Below are 20,829 nucleotides of genomic sequence, written 5' to 3'. Positions count from 1 at the left end.
AAGACTAAAAGAAAGCACTAGAATCTGATTTTTGGGGAAGCACATTCAGGAATTAATTTATGATGTGCAGCAATGGTAAAATACAAATTGTTCTTATCCCTTACAACTCACAGTTTGGAACACAGACAAAATCTTGGTTTAATCCTGTCCATGATTTTGAAGTCTTGAGCTAGACAGTATTTTGTCAGTTTTATAAAAGCAAATTTACAACAGTTAAGAGCTCTGTAAAGAGCCCAGCTTTTCTTCTTCTTAATTCATTTTTTTTTTTATTTTAGTTTTCAGTGCTACAGGCTATAATTTTAAGCTGTAAATTAAAGCTGAAGTCTTACTTAATGTTCACCTCTTTACTTGGCTGGCTAGACAACAACAGCCTGCACAAGAGATGTGACAGATTTAGACAAACCAAAACAGGAGGCAGGTTTTCAGCTATCAGAGATAATACCTGTCTTTGTTGAATTGTGAGCACCTAGTGCACACAACTGCCACAGTCAGACTGACTTCCTTCTACTTTTATTACAGATAATAAAATCAATTTTATTTACAAATCCAATTTTCAGTCTTTCCCCCTTACCGTTTTTATGAAATCATAAAATACTGGTCCAAATAGAGGTGGTGAACCCTGCTAATGCCAAAAGTACAACATAACAGAGACCACTCTGGGGAGACAGGACCAAACCCAACTAGCAGAGTCACTTAAAATATGAATCCCTGAAATTTTGTTTAAAAACTCCCAAACACATAATGTAAATCAGTAAATTTATTCAGTCATGAACACAATCAAGTCTTGTACTAGCTCTGCTCAGCAGAGTTGTACATGCATATACGTCCTGATTCAATCATTTTCCACCAAAACCAAGATGAGATAAAAACTCTGCTGTCTTAATCTAAAAGAGAATCCAGACCCAATGCTCATCAAAATTTATAAACAAATATACTTCATTAAAAAAGTGACTCCTCCCTCAAGACACACACAGATAAATGCCAAAAACCCCCAAACAAACAACCAAAACCTATGAACCAAGCTGGGATTTATTATTCAACTCCTTAAATTACTGATTATGTACAAGACTTCTTCAGTGCACACAAGCAGAATAGCTTCATCTGAACACCCAAACAAGGGACATGACCTAAAGTCTCCTGCAGGTTCCTGGTGGGCGAAAGCCATTCCATCTCTTCAGGTACTTTGGTACTTCAGGGTGGCACCTCTCTTGCCCAGACTTTCCTTTCAAATTAAAGCATTACTAGCAACCTTTTGCTGATTGGTAAGAGATGATTTTTTGTTCCAGTTCTCTAAACCAGTCAGTTAGAACTGGCATCCAGTTAGTTCTGGAATATGTTAAAACTAAGCTCTGGCCTAAGGAAAGGAGTCTCTCTCATACCTTCTTCCTGCCCTTGAAGAGTTCATTGAAGGGAATTATTCTAGACTACCAGAGATGACACATTCAGAAATCTGCTTCCTTTCTTGCAACAATCCACATGCTTTGAGGCTTAAAAGTCCAAGAAATAGCAGCTTGGTTTGTTAGGCTGCAGTTCAGTGTTCAGTATGGGCTGGCATAAACACCCCCCCCCCCAGTCCTGTCCTACAGTCGCTCATCCCTGCCTCTCTATCATGACCTTCCTTGAAAGAGCAAAAGCATCCTTGTGGCTGACTGCCAAGACAGGTCAGGGAATTAGGCCAGATTAAAAGTAATGGACAGAAGGCAGGGGAGGACAAGGGAAGCTAATTCTAATCCACAGCAGCTCCCAGTTCTTTTCATCACATGAATGCTTCTCCTGGGGTGAGGGAAGGGAGAAGTGGGGTGGCAATGGGCAAATATGCGGGGCAGTAGAACTGCTCATTTTCTGAAGGAATGCCAGTTTGTGCTAGTGTAATGTGACCATGAAAGTACGGCATTGGACTACTGAAAAGACTTCTGAGAAATAATTCTAATTTTAAGTTATTAATTTTCAGTTAATGTATTAGGTAAGTTAATTCTATTAACTTAAAATTTTACATTAATAAATTATAACTTCAATAGAATTACTTTCAAATGCAGTACTTAACACTCCTTACATATAAAATTAGTTAATACAAAAAAGGTTATGTGAAGAAATCTTAACATGTAAAATCCTCAATTATCATACATCCATGTGCTTTGTGAGCAATTAGGAATTAAGCTTCATCTGTGCAGTACCACCCTCTGTGGTTATAGCTGAACTTTGTCCAGCAAGTAATCTAAAATGCTGCAACTACCACAGGACATATAGTGTAAAAGACCGCCTTCCTGTGTGAAATGTAACAGTATTACTTTACAAAGAAAATTGAAAACTGTGCAAAAATTGTGAAAATTCAAACACCTCTTGTTTCTGCACTGCATGTATTTCCATGGTTACCATGGAGGCAGGGGGTGGAGGGGAGAAGAATACATTTTAAGAATGAGTTCCAAGAACAAAATTTTCTAGGGCACTACTATAAAATATCTTGTATCAAATTCCTGAGTAAAGGTTTTTAGCAAATTCTAATAGTTAAAAACAAATATACAAGATAATGAAATTTTCCTCTTACAGTCAAAACCACATACCAAGCAAAATGTTTACAGCACCTGCTGCAGTTTTCCTCTAGTTAAGCCTCTGCACTGTTAAGATACTGCCTAACTGGCTAGCACCAACTTTCCATATTACTGCCCCACCTTCCCTCTTTGTAAAAGTTCAGTGACTAAAAAGGATAATATATTACTGGGCAGCTATCCCTGAGAGTCTGTTTTATGGTTGGATTCTTAGAAACAGTAAGCATAAAAAACTACAAATCAGGTAGTTGATCTGACCTGTTTATTGACTGACCAATAAATAGCCTGCAAGCAGGCAGTGCCTCTCATAATACTAGATACACTCATGCACAAATACCCTTTTCTTTAGAAGTAACCCATTTTACAAAACTAATTTCTTCCTTATACTCCAAATGAAACAAATGCAGGGGTTGTTCAGTGTATAGATGCATTTTACAAGTTACTTGAAAAGAGCAACTCTTGTGTTGCTTTTTCATTTTCAACTATTTCATACAAGGCATCAAAATAATAGTAGATATGCCAATCTTAGTTTAACTGCACTCATGTCTAAGTCCACTTCCCACAAAGCTACTTTGTCCCAGTCCTTGCATTAACAGAACTACACGAATTCTCATATACATGTGCTGGGATCAGTAAGACACATCTTCACAGCTGTCAGGGTAAATCAGCAAGATAGCTCTTCATCTCTTTGCAAGATTTGAGCTTCTCACACATTGCTTACTGACATATCTCCCACAGAACACACTTTCAATATTTACAGGAAAGGGTTGCCTGCAGTAACTAGCCAAGCAGGAGAAGTTCATTTATAACCTTAAATAGCAGAGAGACTGACTTCCTGAATAAGGAAGTCTTATGTAAATAAACACATTTCACAATTCAACGCATCCAGTGAACAACAAGTTTTTGTTTGCCTCAGGATTAGGGGAGGCAAAAAGTAGGTAAGAGTGTTTACTATCCATTCTGATAAAGAATGGGACTTTAAAGAGAAACTGGTTAAAGTCAGTGCTTATTTCAGTAAAAGGCAGGCATAAAACGTGCACAGAATTGAGTTGCAAAACCTGTAAAAAATATAAACGAAAGAAATTAAACCACATGAATTCTTAATGGGCTGGTGTCTGTCAGCAACTAGAATCAATAAAGGAAAACACCAAAACATTATTCAAGTTACAAAACTGCTTGTAAGAACCTCAATAATTAAAGCTGGGAAACTCCTGTTGCGATCTTTGGCTTGCAACAGCAGTACCAGCAGCAACTCTTAGAGGAACCAGCAACAAATAATTATGTAAACAATTTGAGATGTAAAGTAAAAACCAAGGAAAGAAGAAAATCTTTTTTTTTGTAACAAAGTATACACAAGAAATGTAACAGGGACTAGAGTAAGTCACAGTTGAAGAGATACAAGATTACAACATGCCAAATACCCTTTCCTTTGGAAGAAACCTCAATTTTATTAAACTCATTTTTTGCTTAGACTCCAAGCACGCTGAGGGACTGTTCACTGTATGGAACACTGCATTTTAAGAACTATGTCAATGCAGCAGCTCTTGTGTTGCCTTTTTTAAAGTATTTCGTACAAGAATCAGAACAAGACATGAACCCAGGTCAACACCTAAGAAATGATCCTTGTCCACTGTCAGAGGCTAACAGATAACATTGGGGAATTTTTGAAAGCAAGAAACCATTAGTCTCATGAGATGCATATAGGAAGATATATAGTTCTGGCACCTGGAAATTCCATGGCATCCTTCTATTTTCTATAGTCTTTTCAGCAGTGGGAGTAATTAATTAATACTTGCTGTCCCTTGCTCTTAAAAGATCTTCCCGATGCACATAACTAAGGTATTTGCACTACCTCCCTTCAACCTCACTCCTGAAACATTCCTATTATCTCATGTACACAAAGCTGGACAATAATTCAGCAGAGTCTATCAGCATTGCTCACACTCTTTCCTCATACTGCTCCATTTGTCTCCACACCCATTTGGTAATTACTATCTTACGAGTGTACATGTCTGTATCAGCAATTACCTCTATTTGCAGTATTTGAAAGTACTAGCCGAATCAAGTACTTGGGTGATACTTGGCAGTATTAAGCCTATTCCTAGTGAAAGAGAAGATCTAGCAGAGTAGCACCTTTCAGAACTGGGAGCTAGGGCTATTAAAGTTACTTGGCCTTCCAGTTTTATCTGTTCAAGAATGTTCCAATGTTTCAAAACAAAAACCCTAAACCAAAGAAGTAGAAAACCGGTTTTCCTTCTTTCAAGTCTTTCCAGAAAAAAAAACCAAACAAACAACAAAACCAAAAAAACATATAAATGAAGGTCTCCTGGAAAAAAAAGGAAAAAAAAAAGCGCCAATTGTATTTGCGGCTGAAGAAAATGTATCACTTTTTCATTGAGGTTTCACTTGCATCTTGGCAATCTTTCACAAGGAGAGCATCTGATTTTATCCACTGACAGGGCATAACGTAACGCTGTTGCAGTGAAGACAGCCAGCAAGGTGCACCGAAAAGCAGAAGTGGTTTAAATGGAGAAATGTTTACAGTGACGACTTAATCCAATCCTCACTTGATGGAGCAGGAGATAGTCACCTTTAACTTGTCAAAATTAGACATCCCATTTATAGATCTTTTTGACTGGGAACGGACACTTGGTAAAAGTTGCAGCTATTTACTTCTATTTTTAATGGAATCGGGAGCCTGGATGTCAAGATGAATGAAATCCAGAGATGCAAATTGCAGAATATAGCCCCAGGGAAAAGAAAAAGAAAAAGAAAAAGAAAAAGAAAAAAACCACCACCACCACTCCCCCACCAAAACCCCGAAACAACCAACAAAACAGAACACCCGTAACCTCTTTGTCACCTAGTTTGTAAGAAATCCATTCCCTTAAAATGACTCGACCGTAACAGAATCCACCCCCCCCAGTAAACCACCCAAGCAGCAAAATTCAAAATTCATAGAGCTGATTTCCACAATCCCTAAGTCCTGTGGTAAGCACAACCTAACTGGAAGAGAAACAGAGAAGGCGGTGATGGAAAACCCAGCCTGGCAACCGGCAAAAAGCAGAGACCTTCTGACCCAAGGAGAGCCCTCTCCACCCGTAGGCGAAGGCGGCCGGTGGCGTGAGGTCGAGGAAGCGCAGGGAGGCCGTAACTTCCACCCTCGCCTCCCAGAGAGGCCGAGCGGGGGTTCGGCGTCGGCGGGCCCGACGGAGGCGGTCAGGCTGCCCTCGCTTCCCCGGGGCGCGAGCGCGGGCCGGCCATGGGCCTGCGGGCCCACACCAGCTCCCTGCCGGGCTCCCCCCGCCGGCGTCCCCGCGGGGCTGGGGCCCACCGGGGAGGCTGGGCCACCTCCTTCAGGGACAGCCCGCCTTCAACGGCCACAACGCTGTAACGTAAAATCTCCATAATGCACGTACAAAGTTCGGAAACCTTGTCTCGTTATAACTGTACCAGTTTCGACATTTGTATATTGTACTTTGTACACCAAGGAAACGACAGCCACGCTTTTCATTCCGGGGAAGACGACCTCGATGCATTTGTGTGAGTTCAGTATACATAAGCTGATATTAGATAAGGCAGTGCGATGACTCCTCCCACTCTTTATCTCATGCCGTGTACAAAAGTGAAACCTTCGTAAAAATGGTCCTTTAAATTTGTAGGACAAAGCAAAACCACACAGAGATGCACACAAACCCCACATACGTGATTAACTGTTCTTTCTTTTCACGCAATCTCTAACCATCTCAAGTCATTTTCCAAAGCTCCAGACTATCTGCTTGAAACAAAAAGGCATCATTTCAGAAACTAACATATTTGGGTTTTTTGCAAACAATTTTCAAAGGATATCTGTTTCTATGGAAATAAATGTACAGAGTTTATAGATTCAGGTACAACTTTCAATAACATTCCGAGTAAGAATATAGTACTTCATAATTCCATTAAATTCAAAGTACCTTATAATAAGTAGTCACAGTGGTTTTGGAAAGCAAATACCTGCCTGACAAGTTTACTAGACCTATTACAGTATCTCAGTTCAAATGAGACTCCCCTCCCCTACTTCCATGAATGACCTCAACTGTTCTGCTACCCCATCATTTAGAAAGAATAAAAAACATAGAAGAATAAGCTCGTTCAGATGAAAAACAACAAAAGCCAGTTTAGAATTTTTAAGTGACAATTACAATCATTTCAGAAGGCCTTTCTGATTTGTATCAATTCACATAAAAGAATTTATTATGAGTGGCACAGAAAATTAAGTGAACCGACATGTATATCATTCAATTATAAAATTTTCCAAATCAGATTCTGTGCCTTAATGATTTATAACAGTTATTTCTAAAAGAAAGCTTTAAAATAAAATTTCAAATACTAAATGCCAGTTATGCAAAGCAAAATGTTTAACGAAACCTGCAAATCATTAAGACTAGTAATTTTTAATAGACACCCACAGTGAGTCGATTACAAAAACAAAGAGATCAGTAGTCAATGCAGCTATGCAGACAAGAAAGGGAAACCTGGTAGATTTTTCCTGATTGTGAAGATGGAACAAAAAAATAGTGTCAAAGGTAATAGAAAAGACTTACCATTCATGCTGAAAAGCTAGTTTTCAGAAACATATTGCTCCTAATATTAATCCAACAGTTGATGAAGTATGTTAAATCTCTAACAAATCAGTGCTTCAATCTCTTAAACACACTTACACACTAACTGGAAAGAGAGAGCACACAGAATCCAGCAAGCTGCTCTTCCTTATGAGCTCCTCGTGATGCAAAAACTATGAAGCACAAGATACCAGTAGTAAACCAAAAATCAATATTCAGGACACGGGTATTTGGTTTTGCTCATTAACTACTACTGTTCTAACCAATGCTACCTATTCATGTCTAAAGCAACTCAAAATGGCAGGGGGAAAAAAGCATGCAAACACCAGGAGGTTTTAAGATGTTCTCAATTATATCAAGCACTGGTTGTTTCCATGGCAACCGTAGACCAGAATTATCTGTTGACTTGTACCCAACTAGTAGTTATTCTAAAGCTTTAATCAATTCACACAATGTACTCTGTGCATTATTTCATATTTCACATGTATTTTTCTCTACACACACACATATATAGTAATTATTCAGCTAAATCTCTGTAAGTCATTCCACGGTATTTGAAAGTATACTGATATTATTTTGAATCAAGAGACCAAATAATATTCAACTATTCATCACCCATCCACTTGCAATTTATAGACTATGAAGATGACAGAAAGATGCACTAGTGATGACTCTCCTGACCATTTCAGTTATTCAAGTTGTTAATGCGTTCTCTCGTTATGCACAGATTTGGAAAATATTTGTATCAGTTCAAGAATAAAAGATTCACACTGATCTTACTGTGTCGACACTCAAAACCAGCAGCCTCATTCTCCTTTCCCATTTCAATCTTTCAAAAGAGCAACAAGCAACTAAGAAAACAAAACAAAAATCAAAACATAGGTTCCATATAGTTGCAAGCGGTCACAGTCAAGATATCTAAACTAAGAATGAAATACATCAATCATTCTGATGACTACCATCACATCCCTTTCATCCTTTGGCTGTGCAGCACAACCGACCTGGTTACCAGTTCAGGCTGTACAATCACATGTGCGCTCAGTCAGCTTTTTAAAACAGATTCCAAGTCCCATGGTGCCCTGAGCCACCTCTGTCCTACTGAATTCTGAGGATTTTACAAAACAGATGCATTTGTTTCATGCATCAGCCAAGAATCCAAGGCACATTGGAAAAACCTGTATGTTTTACATATCAAAATAATGACGCAAAGATGTTAAATTTCAAAATCAACCACTGAAAAACCCCTAAGGCCAGTGACCACATGGCAAATTACTCAAACCTACAACACTAGACGACTGACAACACAAATTCCACCTGACAAGCAACAGCTCCTTCCCCTTCAGCAAACCCATAGCTTCAGCAGTAACTCCTTGTAAAAGAACATCCATAGAAACAGACCTGTTATGGTATTTCATTACAGCAGAAGGTATAAATATATTAACTTCCTTTTTGAATGGATTCTACCTCAAATCTAAACCAACAAAAATTCTGAGAAGTCACTTTCCAAACTTTTTTCAGGAATGAAAAACAGTGCTTTTGCCTCAAACTTCAAGAGTAATTCATGCTATTTAGCTTCACCTAAAACCTTACACCAACATTTCTAAGCTGCAGTGATATGAGCAGAACAGTTGAGAATATTCAACTAGCCTTAACAAGACAAACACCAGTATGGTTCTAAAACACTGCTTATTCATTAAATTTCCTGTGAAATTAATCTACAACCTGAATTCAGTGACCCTATGCAATTCTATGACATTGAACTCTCAGGTAAAACCAAACCAAACCAAACCTGTTTCTCTTTCATTTTTCACAAAGAATTTTCACAGATGATGTTATTTTTCTGAAGATATAATTAGGAGTCAGTAGTAGACAGAAATACTCCCTCCACTGTATTCCTTATCTTCTCTGTCACTCCTTTGGCTACATCGGTAGTGAAATGAGAATACTGAAATGTAGACTTAGTCCATGTATACCTACCGTATTTTTATTATTTTTAAAAAACAATCTACAAATTGAGAGTAGAGGTTTAGGATAAAGATTCAGAATTTCACCCCAAAACCAAAGCTACACAATCAACCACCATTCAGCTACCAGCTCAGTAACTCTGGCTCAGAAAAACTGCATGCAACCACTGTGCTTAATTATGCCTTAAAATAGCATTCGCGGAACAGCCATTTTCACCATGTTTATCATCAAGAGACACGACAGTCCATTTCCTCATCAAGCATGTCATACGAGGAAGCCTGCCTTAAATAGAGGGGAAAAAAAATAGTAGAAACTTGTACACAAACAGGTCACAATTTCTAAGAGTCAGTAGGTCAATACCATTTTTTTCTTCATGTTATATAAACAAAAAAGCTTCAGTGTTATTTTTTCAAATAGCTATTTACATAAAAAAGCTTCTATATAAACACGAGTATGCATCTATTTTTACCGAGCTGAAAATATTTTGGAGAAGTGGAAGATCAGAATTTATGCGCTTTCATCATTTATCTTCCCAACAAAACTAGTCAATCCTTTCTCATCTCATTTGAGAGACCTAGATTTGATCTATTTTAGGTCAATGCATTAACACCTTTTTGTTTCCATGTTTACTGCTTATCTTCCGAGAGCAGATTCACCCCCTACTCATATAATATTTTAAATTGCAAGCAGGGAGATGTATAAACACTGATTTTCTTCATGGTAACACTGTGATGCTGAGCATTTCCAATAAGGCCTATTTTCAACTGAAAAAATCATGCTATCTCAAATCTATCAATGAGTCTGAAACATGGAACAAAATTATCATCAATTACCATATTGTAACATTTTAAAACGAGTATTTAACAACAGAGACAATAACTGCTTTGCAAAATGATGCATGGCTTTTTTAGATAGTGATATTTTTTTAAATCTCTCACTATTACTAACCAAAATGCAATCATGAAAAGTTTTAATCCATACAAATACCTTAAGCTGTTCACTAATTAAGAAATTAAAGCTAATGATAGTCAGCATTGCACACTAAATTAATACGTAACAGTTAAAACCAAACACAATTTTATATTGTTTACCACTGTATAGAGCGTTCTGATGTATATATCCCTAAAATAAAACGATGAATGATAAAAAGCCCTGTAATTAGAAGTTTAATCTCTGCAGCAATGTTTGCCTATTCCAAAGTTTAAACATTACAATCTTTATTGAGTTTTCTATTTTTGCTGAACTAGTTCATTTAATCTGAAAATAAAGGAAGTAATTTAGAAGAAAAAATTGGGGTCAACTGTGCTTTAAGAGAAAAGAAGGGATGTGGGATAAATTCTCCTGCCAGCCACCAGTCCATGAACCAGCCCCCCATCTCCCCCTGCATGGTGCAATATGCTATTCTTCAAATTAATACCTTTAGGTAAGGAATTGTAAAACTGCCCCAGGAGTGTATCACAGATCAGTGTTCATATTGATTACAAACATGCAAGTTCTTCACTTACTAGGCAAACTAAAGAGCGAATATCTATAAAACAAAGAAAAACCCCTACTTACTTGATTTGTCCCATAGGACAGCAAGTTCAGAGCAATGTTGGCTCTCATTTTCCAGAGCCGCTCTCTGTTCATGCGCGCCACTCTTTGAATGTCTATGGAAAAGGCGATTAGCAAAACCTTCCAGTCTCTGCAGTGCTGTGGCTGTCCCTGTGCACTGGTTACAAGGTACCTCCTTCTGAGCTGCCATCTATGCACACTGGAGACTTTACAAAAGCAAAAGAGAAAATATCTAAAGGGAGCTGGACAACCCAGAGCCACTAAAAGCTATGCATGTGTCAAGCTTCCTGCATGCAGTGTTTTCTAACCACTACTCTCTTCTACTTCCTGTTAAGAAAAGCTCTATAATGTACTGGTTTATACTGCTAAAAGTCTCTTCATGTCAATTGAAAAATGGTTTTTTTAAAAAAATATGCAATTATTGCTCTAGCATGTGTTTTCACAGCTTTTTAATGCATCACATTTTATACTTAAATATAAATTTTATGTTAAAATACTATAAACAACTTGTTCAGAAGTACAGATCAGAAGGCAGATTTTTTTTTTTTAATTTACCACAACCATGTGTGAAAAAAGAAAAGTGACTATTCTGCAGTTCCTCCCCTGTTACTAAGATGGAGTACTACCATCATCATAGCAAACATAACCAGCTGTAATCTAATCATTAGTAATCTCATGTTTTCAATTGAACAACTTTCTAAGCAAGGAGGTTACTTGCAGAAACTACTGAATAAACTATTCTTTTATTATCAGGTGGGGAGGAAAAAAAAGTATTCTTTTCCTCCTTTGAGAAAAATCAGATTGAAAAAGTTGAATTCTAACATACACTCAAACACAACTGCATTATACTTATCCAAACTGGGTTCTACTTAATCCAAGAATGAACCAAATGCATTTAATTTTTTCAGGAATAAAGTCCCAGAACAACCAGCGCTGGCAGATCCCTTATCTAGCAGCATGCTCACTCTCCCAGCCCCAAAGGCAGCTGGAAGGAGAGTCACAAAGTCACGGTCACCAGCTCTCAACTTTGCTTATGTAAAAGCTTTGCATGCTAGTCTCCTGGAATTGCGTAAGAAGTTTTTTCACCCACAAGAAATTAGGGTATTTTCAACTGTAGAGTAAGTCTAGAAAGCATAATTTTTAATGGTGCAAAACATAAGGAAAATAAATTAAAAGCTGTATTTAACATTAAATTATATTAATTTCCAAATTATGTAATTTTGCATGCTTACAATGGGTAATACTAAATATTCATTTTGTGAAAATGGAAACACATACATTAGGCAGGTTTCCCAGTATATCATCTGCACATAGAAGATGCGGCAGCTTAAAAATTGAGGCTATTCTTAAGAAAGATTGAAATAACTTTTCCACAATCTGTCTCCTGTCTTGCAGTCAACAGGTGTTAAAGACACACCTCTCATTTTTCACCACCATACTTCTCACTGAATAGTTTTCAAATGTCAGCCGATATCCATCCTTGGACATTACATAACTATTTCATAACAGCTCTTACTCTTCATAACTGCTTCAGAAAAAAACTGCGTGATGACAAACCGCCTGTGATAACGATAAAACAATAAAAGTGCCGAGGGACAGACTTTACAGATTTGGCTACATTGCTCCTAACAGGCACTTCTAGACTTAGTGTAATTGGCCTCAGTCAACACAATGGTTTAAATTTCTAGACTCAATGCAAAGCACAGAAACGCCCTTTGCTTTCAGCCTCCAGATATACTCTGGAAACGTAATTTCTTTCTCCAGCACCTGTTCGAAATTTGGAACCAACTGACTAAACGCTTACATTTTACACACCAGTTTGCAAAGCTAGATGAGCACCTGCTGTCTTGTTGGTGACCAGGCTGCTCTCCCCATTCAGGGTCAGGTTCTGCAACCTTCCCCCCATGCCAGCCCATTACAGGTCCTTTTCCACCTTACACCTTCCAGCCTTTCACCTGCTTTGCTGCAAGACCAGTGCTAACTTCCATGACATCCCATCGGTTCAAGGCTCTGCTACCAGAAACAAGAGCTAGTGAAGACCATGGGGATCCGTTTGCCTTATCAGGGGTCACAAATAGGCACAGGGGATATAATACGTGCCATATATAACCAAACACTTCATGACAGAGTAATACTATGCCACCTTCCATACAGCAGTATAAGAAATACTTAGACAAGAACAACATGCTTATTTCCCTGCCTGGTGATCTTTCCAGGGCTGGAAGACCCCTCTGGAATTGAACAACCATGCTCCCCTGTAGCTCACCGCAAGTGTCTGGGCATCCAGGGAATCCTTCCAAGAGACTATTATTTTCTCTGACCTTGACTGTTTTCTCCAGTAAACAAAGCCACCTGGTATGATGGTGTGCTTGTCTTGTCTCTCTCCTCTACCATGGTTCTGAGCCTTTACACTACTGTTGTCTTATCTTTCACACAAGTCTTCAACTAAACCACTTCATTTCCCTGATCTGAAAGAGGGTAATTTACGAAATACACATCACATCACTTCACATTACATAAGTTAGAGTCTGCCAATCTGCCAGAGTCAATGGAGAGACGTGGGAACTGTCAGAGAGCAACTCTGCCCACCAAAATTCAGAGCTCTGAATGCACGCAAGTGACTAACCTGGACGCTTGAATTAGGTGCCAGAAATAGGAAGCAGAAACATCCAGCCTCTGAGATCACTGAAGTGAACTGGTTTAAGTGAAAACAGGTTCTCAAAAAGGGATTGTTAGAAGATATCCTAAGAGAAAACCTGGATTTGCCAGAATTTTACAAACTACTGCCAGCGAACACTGTTACGGAAGTTCTTCTCCACATGCAGAAGATGAAAAGAAAGTAGTGGTCGTATTTTTACACAGATAGTAATACGCTTTCCTATTCCAGGAAATTTTTGGCATTGATTGTTGTTGCCTAATGATAACACAAAATACTACCACACTGACTTTCTGTGAAGTCCACATCCCACGTGGACGTCAATTTCTTCAAATGAAGTCCACAATTTGTAAAGGTGAAACCTCCTATTTGCTTTTATTTAATCTCTCATCTTACTGACATACTAATCTTCCAAATCTATGCAACATTAATTTATCCACATCAAGTATTTTGTATGTTATATATGAAGCACAGAATCCACACGCTCCAACATAGTATTTTACTGCCCAAAAGCTCATTAATCAGCAACGGATGGTACTTTATCAAAGGCAAAATTCTGTGGCTCTGCTTCTTGTAGGATTTCCACTTGCTTGCCAGTACTGTTTTTCCTTAGAACAGTTTGTAAATCTTTAAATACAATTAAATGCTTATACAGACATGTGCAAACAGATTTGAGGTCATCTTACTCATGCTCCGAGCTGGAAGAAGAACCTGAGCCAGCTTTGATCTAGAGCTGTGCAGTGCTTGTGGTTAAGCTCGTATGCCCTCCCAAAAGAGCAATAGCTGGCTGTGCTCCAGCCAGACCACGAACATCCAGATGTTCTACCCACTCAGTGCTACAAAAGTCAGATCAGGTGTGTGTCAACCTCTGTGCACAGGTATGACCCATACAATATCAGGCCTGATTAGGATGCATTTAACTTTGAATAACTTTTACTCTACAGACAGTCTCTGTGGCCTAGGAGACCTTTCTGTTACAAAAAACCAGCCTACTTCAGGTCAGTTATTTAAAAAACAATGTTTGAAGACACTGAGACTAGGCAGTTGCCATCCAGGTCTCCTATTCGTTTCTCCGGCCGGGCAGGGTTGAAAATCCCCTCTTTGTTCATATTTATTGCAAAATAAACCCCAGCTGCCCAGGCTACACATTGTGTGTGCTACCTGGTGTATGCCAGGGAGCTGACAACCCCGGTGCCTGACTGAGCAACATCGCGGCAGGGGCCCAGTGTCAGCGCGGTGGTTCCATTTGCCTGCAGAGCTCCATCTCTTCCAAAGCACTCCCAGACAAACTCAGTTCAAACCAGCCAGGCATACAATTTAAGGAAAGTGTTAGTAACACAGAAAATTGTAAGAGCGTTACTTCAGTGTTTCTAACTGGTTTCTAAAATTTCTGTTCTACAAGAGATAACAAAGCTCCAACTGCTCCTTGCAGCCAAAGTCAACACTGAAATGTTAAGAATTTCCTTTAGGCAGAAATTTTATTTTCACTAAATTCTAGCCACTAAATCTTGGCAATATTTTAAAACAGATTAAAAAACCCAGAGAGGTGGGTAAGAGATTCAGCTATGAATGTGAACATGATGTGTAAGTTACAGTATTTTGATAAATAATATTTCAGTAAAAATTTTTAAGGTACTCTCCCACAAATTTATAAAAAACAACATAATGATGATAGCCATAGAAAAAGGCCAATATTGTGGTTCTCTAATTTAATAAAGGCAACAAAACCCTTTTCCTTATGGCCAACCAATAACCTTGTGTGCATTTCCCAGTGGCTGACGCCCAGTGTATCTCTCTCAACCATAGGTAACAACACACAGCACTATAACCTAGTTGCAGACTCTTTCAGCTTGCTGAAAAAGAATCAGGAATAAGGTAGCTACATGGACAATTTCTTTTTAATAATCTCTGCTAAAATATCATATCTCAATTTCTAAGACACAATTCTACCCTACCAGTCAAGCCTTAAAAATTAAGGATTAAGAAAGACAGCACCCTCCTTTCCTTGAAGGGCGTAGATGGCTGAGTAACGGCACGATTTGTACAGCCCTTCTTTAATTGAATACAGAAAAACGCACACATTATAACTGTAAAATATTTAAAATGTTCCCCGAGTAAAGTTACCATGAAATTCCTGAATTTTAAAGAAGTACAAAACAGAAAAACATTAAGAACTACATCACACCTATGTATCTTTGAACCATTTTTTTTTTTTTTTTACTTACTTCTAGGATCTAATGCCATACTTCTTAGTTTCATATACAGAACTGAAATTCCCTCATACTGTCAAAACTGGGAGTGTCTTCTCTAGTGTTTAATGAAGGTCAACCATGAATATCTTGCAATCAAAACCATACAGGAGTTTTTAAGACAATTAACTGTATTCCTTGACAGGACCTTGAAAAAAAGGATCCATGATGCAAAATAAATTTCAGATCACCTCCATGTGACTAAAATTTAGGTCCTAATTCCAAATCTTGAAACATACTATTTTCCTGGTTAGCTACAAAGCTGAGTCTTAATCTAACCGTTTACACATTTTCTACCTCTCTTCAAGGGCTAAATAAAAATATTCTTTTCTATCTTCTTATTTAAATATTTAAAATTAGTATTTCTCCTTTGCAGCACTGGCCTTCATTCGCAAGTAAAAAAGACATACTGCAACATTTTCTCCATATTTATTTTGTTTGTAATCGATGGAAAAATAACTGAAAGAAGCCTTATAAATGAATAATAAAGAACTTTTTTTCTGGAGGTTAAAGACAGTTTATTTATTTGCTTTAAAAATTGATGGCTTGATAAAGCACATCTTTTCCTTTATGCATCAGTTATTTCAACAATGAAAGTCCAACTTTAGTATTTATTATTTATTACGAAAGGAGTGAGCAATCATTTGATACAAAGTGTTAGTGAGGGTTCATCCACTTTTAAAAGCCTAAGGATCTTGCTGAATTTAGGTCTCATATTGACCAATAAAATATTTATAAGTTGAAAGATGCAGCCAACACATTTAAGAAAAATAAAATAATTTGTCTAATTGTGAATTAGAAAATATAAAAGTTTATAAGCATTTATATGCTAAAGAATCTAAAGTGTTCTGTGCTATAAGCCTAAGGAAATATGTATGGTCTTTTTCTAGTTGTTTTATAAAACTTGAGAGAAAAGGACATAAAACAAATTATAGAGATAGCGATTTCACAACTTAAAAAAAAAAAAAGAACGTTTTCATCAGAAATTACGTAATTAAACACAATCCATTTTGAGTCTTGCAGGCATGCATATTTCAAAGAATTATGGGTAGAAATAGAGGCAGAAAAAGGCTTCTTGAAAAAGCAGATATATTTTCATTTTCACTATATGTCCAGCACTATGCCACTAGCTTGCGTTTCTTTTTAAACACACAGAAGGAAAAGCAGTATTTGCTCCTATCTTACAGATTTAATGGCTTTCCATTTTGAAACAAAGATTTTTCAAAATGTTATAAACAAAATAAACACAACCAATAACTTCACTGTTTTATAAAACACAAGAAAGTAAACCCACCATGCAGTCTTAGTGTACCTTTATGTGTACATTTTTTCTAAAAAGGTTAACCCTTACTACTGAGCCCTTCTGAGAGCAGTATTAAGGCTGGGACTGCAGCACTTCTATAAATAGGACTGCCAAGAGGAAGTTGTTGCTATGGAAATGCTGGTCATATTTCTATTTTGACTCAGTAGACCTCTACTGGCATCTACTGTACACAAACTTAATTGCAGCAGACATCTAATACCTTCATCTGTCATCAGGAAGCATGAATTAAGGCTCACATGGTCCAACAGCATTGTTTAATTTTTATCCATGATAATACAAAAGGAATAAAAAAAAAAATAACTAAGAATGTAGAGAAGAAAAAAAGAGAAAAAAGTCAGACCCTCCTTGTATTCAGCATCTGATTTTTCATACGCAAGCTAAAAGCTCTCATGTTTCCCATCAGTTTTCTTGTCAAAATTCGACAAATTCATCAAAGACGATGTGATTTTCCATGTACACATACCATGGCAGCAGATCAAGTTTCCTCATTTCTATCAACACTTTCCTGGTTATTTTGAAGTCAAATAGCTTGTAGTCATAGTCCCAAATCTAGTGTTGAGAAGGGGACAGAGAAGTCTTTCATTACAAGCCAAATCTTCCATAAAACTGTCCAACTCGACAAAGAGAACTGGATTCCTCTCCTTTCTAACACACTCCTTCCTCCTTGCTTTTCTTACAGCTTCCTTCAATATGGTTGGTTGCTTACGGTCTGGACTGACTGTCACATTGCAAGATAGACGTTTTCGGAACGTGAATGAAGATTACACAGTAACTTCATAATAAAATAAACTTTAGCGAAGATCCATCTTTGAAATACCTGCTTTCACATAAATACAAGAAATCTTCTGAAAGTACTTGTAGAAATCTGCTTGGTCTGTGCCCTTCCAGATGATAAGCTACTCAAATAACCCTCCATAATTACGTCATAGCACTATTTAAGATAGTTTCACATACAATCAGAAAGTTTGTACAACAAAAACCAGGGAAGTGTATGGACTTATTTAAATTAAAATCCAAGGTTCAATTTTGAAGAAATTTAGCATATGACCTCAGTAACTCTGTCTCTCTGAAAAAACTAACAGCAGACAAAGGTTTTGGTCAACTTCATTTACAACAAAATATACTGTTGATTAATAATGAGCGTTACTGGGTTCTCCATCAAAATGAGTAAGATGAAGTTCCGGAATTAGAAGAAACACACTAAGAACTTGGACATTTTGCTCAATATCTGACTGTGTTGAAGGAGAAGCTACCTGCTTGAATTCTGGCCCATCAGAACAATGATACTGAAGATCTCTCCCTCTCACAGAACCAGTAAAGGCTTCTGCAGGTAAGCAGCTGCTGTGGAGGTGATCTTGGTGACAGAAAGCTTCAGGCTGATGAGCTCTACTTTTTCAAGAATCAATTTAGCCACTTAGTTATACTAAGGAACTGCCCGATAAGAGGCACATTTGTTTGAAAACCACAGCTCAGGACAAATTAAGCATTTTGTGTCCTGAGTCAGGAGTGCCTCGCATAACAAATGATAATTAAACCTGAGAGATCTGGGGTCACACTTAGAGCTAATTCTTGATATGCGATAATGGGAGGAAGTGAGAGAAGGGGCAGTAGTAAAATGCTTACCAAAACTAAAGTCTTGTAGATAAAAATCCTTCACTATAGGAGTAGCTACACTCTACTGTCAGACTGTGTATTGTATAGTAAAAGACCAGAATGATAAAGACTAGAGTAACTAGAATAATTTTAGTACCTCTTTCAGGAAGCCTGTCTGCATTTTAAATCACCAGCACATTTCTCTAGAGGAAAACAAAACAAAACAACTGACTCCACTTGGAGCTAAATATTTTAAATTAATGCTTTTGTTCTCCTCCAAAACTGGAGTTCCCCCATTATACGACATTTAGGTTCAATTAGGAAAATATCCAAATTAGAAAGCAAGCAAACCCAAAGTTACTTCATCAGAAGGGATAGTGCTTCTTCATAGGATGGAAAAGTGCAAATCAGAATACCGTAGTGGCTTTCATAAAGCATGGTCTAAAGTACAAAACATTTGGTCATGTGACGCGGAGATGCGCGCGCCTCTACTTGTGTCAGAATGAGACCCTGTGTTCCTGCGCCTTACCGCTGGCCTACAGACTGCCCTGGAGTGTCCTGCGCCCTCCCCTCCTACCAGCCTGCTCAGCTTCGGATACTCTGCAAAACAGGGGAAAGACTGAATTAGTATAGAACTGCACTATCCTCCACAGCAGCTAGAGTGGAAAATTGGCAATAAATCCCTGGGAAGTAGAGGGGATGCTGCTGGCCCCAAGACAAGAGGCTACAGAATGTGCAAGAGGATATTTCAAAGTTTGTTAAATGCTCCTAATACACACTGGCCTAAGTAAGCAGTATCCTAGTTACAGGAACTTGCATTAATACAGAGGTATCAGAAGTATACCTCAAACAACAGGATTTCTCTATATACTGAAGCTAATTACAATCGGTGTACAGAATTTACGTTATGCCTGCACTTAAATGGAGTAACAAATGCCATCTGCTGGCTTAAGACCCAACAAAGTGTGAGGTACGAAAACTGTAATACCAAACAGTAAGTTTTAAAAGTACTCAGTCATTCATCTGTAATGTGTTGTATAAACACAACTAAATATCTCAGATTTTTTAGAGGGGAAATAATTCACACACCAACTTTCTAATTACTGGGTATTTTTCTTAGCGAGGTAGCAGTTAAGGGCACAGATCTTAATTTTTTCCCTATCCGTGATGGGTTTTAATTTATAAATTATAATTTATATCCAGTTTGTTTCATGCAAGGTTAATTTATTTATTAGCAGTCCGGATATATTCTTAAATGATATTTGCATTTGGATATAACAGAAATAATTTACAAGTTAAAAAAAATAATACTTAAAATGAAGCCTTCCCCTTCTGCTACTTAGGAAATGTGTTTTCCAGCTACCAGGAAGCAAACAGGCACTTTACTTCCCAGTCCATAGTATCCTTGGGCATTCCCAAGTGTTACTTTACAATAAAGGACAAAAAAACCTAAAGCTCAGGCAGCTGTCTTGAAACAGAGAAAACTTCTTATTTCCAGATGCAATTGCCAGTAGGCAGAATGGTCAGAAGATCTATCTTTCACTCTTACACTTACCAAGACTGAGAGAAATACATGACTACAAATATATTTAGTTTATTCAAGTATTTGTTTAAAGCACAGGAAAGCAGAAAGCACTTTGCAGGATAGAAACATTACACAAGTAAATGCATACCTGTTTCTTTTCTTTCTTTTCCTTAATGTAAACTTGCCAAGATGCTGTTTCACTTGATACTTATTAATGCAAGTAAAGACAATTTTAAGAATAATAATTAAGAATTCATAAAACAAAATTCTAAAAGTTGCTATATCAATGTCTTTATTCACAACACAGAATTCTGAGAAAAGCTTTAGAAGCAAGTACGGATAAAATATACCATTACTCGTAATTCTCTGAACAAAAATCAAACAATTCACATGGCACGTCAGCTCAGCATGCGGTATGAGTGACAGCAAAGAAAAGATACAATTCCTTAATATTGTATCCTCAAGCAGCCACAACCTTGCAATTGCGTTTTCACTCTCAAAGCAAAATGATCAAAGATTTTTTTTTAGTAAGATCAAAAGAAACTAGTGATGTCCTTCACCAGCTTACAGGGATTAAGTTACAAGCTGTGCTGAACATACAAATTTTGCTTTAGTGCAAAATCAGTACTTGATAATACATAACATCTTTATTCCAAGAAGGTTGGCAATTCTGCATTTTGTTTAAAAATCAAAGATTTTCTTTCTAATAATTTTCTTTCTTTCTGGCTAGCTCTATTATAGCTCACTCTATTCGACTGCACAAAGAACGAACTTTTTCACAGTTCAACAATATTTAAATTGATTTTAAAATAT

At 37.5% G+C, this 20,829-nt stretch overlaps 1 protein-coding gene across 3 annotated transcripts in view; it reads right to left on the bottom strand.

The window, feature by feature from the left end:
* The window catches only part of PRKACB (protein kinase cAMP-activated catalytic subunit beta), a 74,485-nt gene that overhangs the window by 26,736 nt on the left and 26,920 nt on the right, over positions 1-20,829 (bottom strand). Inside the window, exon 1 of one of the 3 annotated variants that reach the window (XM_049808831.1) lies at positions 10,673-10,946. The exons of 1 other annotated variant lie outside the window; for it this stretch is intronic. In XM_049808831.1, the coding sequence (XP_049664788.1) occupies positions 10,673-10,859 (187 nt within the window). In that variant the 5' untranslated portion in view covers positions 10,860-10,946. Of the gene's footprint in view, positions 1-7,132; positions 7,490-10,672; positions 10,947-20,829 lie in introns of those variants that run through there. One more of the 3 variants, XM_049808833.1, reaches the window with a different exon arrangement.

Source organism: Accipiter gentilis, chromosome 8 (genome assembly GCF_929443795.1).
Source record: "Accipiter gentilis chromosome 8, bAccGen1.1, whole genome shotgun sequence".
In the NCBI taxonomy this organism is placed as follows: domain Eukaryota; kingdom Metazoa; phylum Chordata; class Aves; order Accipitriformes; family Accipitridae; genus Astur; species Astur gentilis.
The sequence above is the reverse complement of the archived record's forward strand: the minus strand, read 5'-3'. Positions and strand labels throughout refer to the sequence as shown.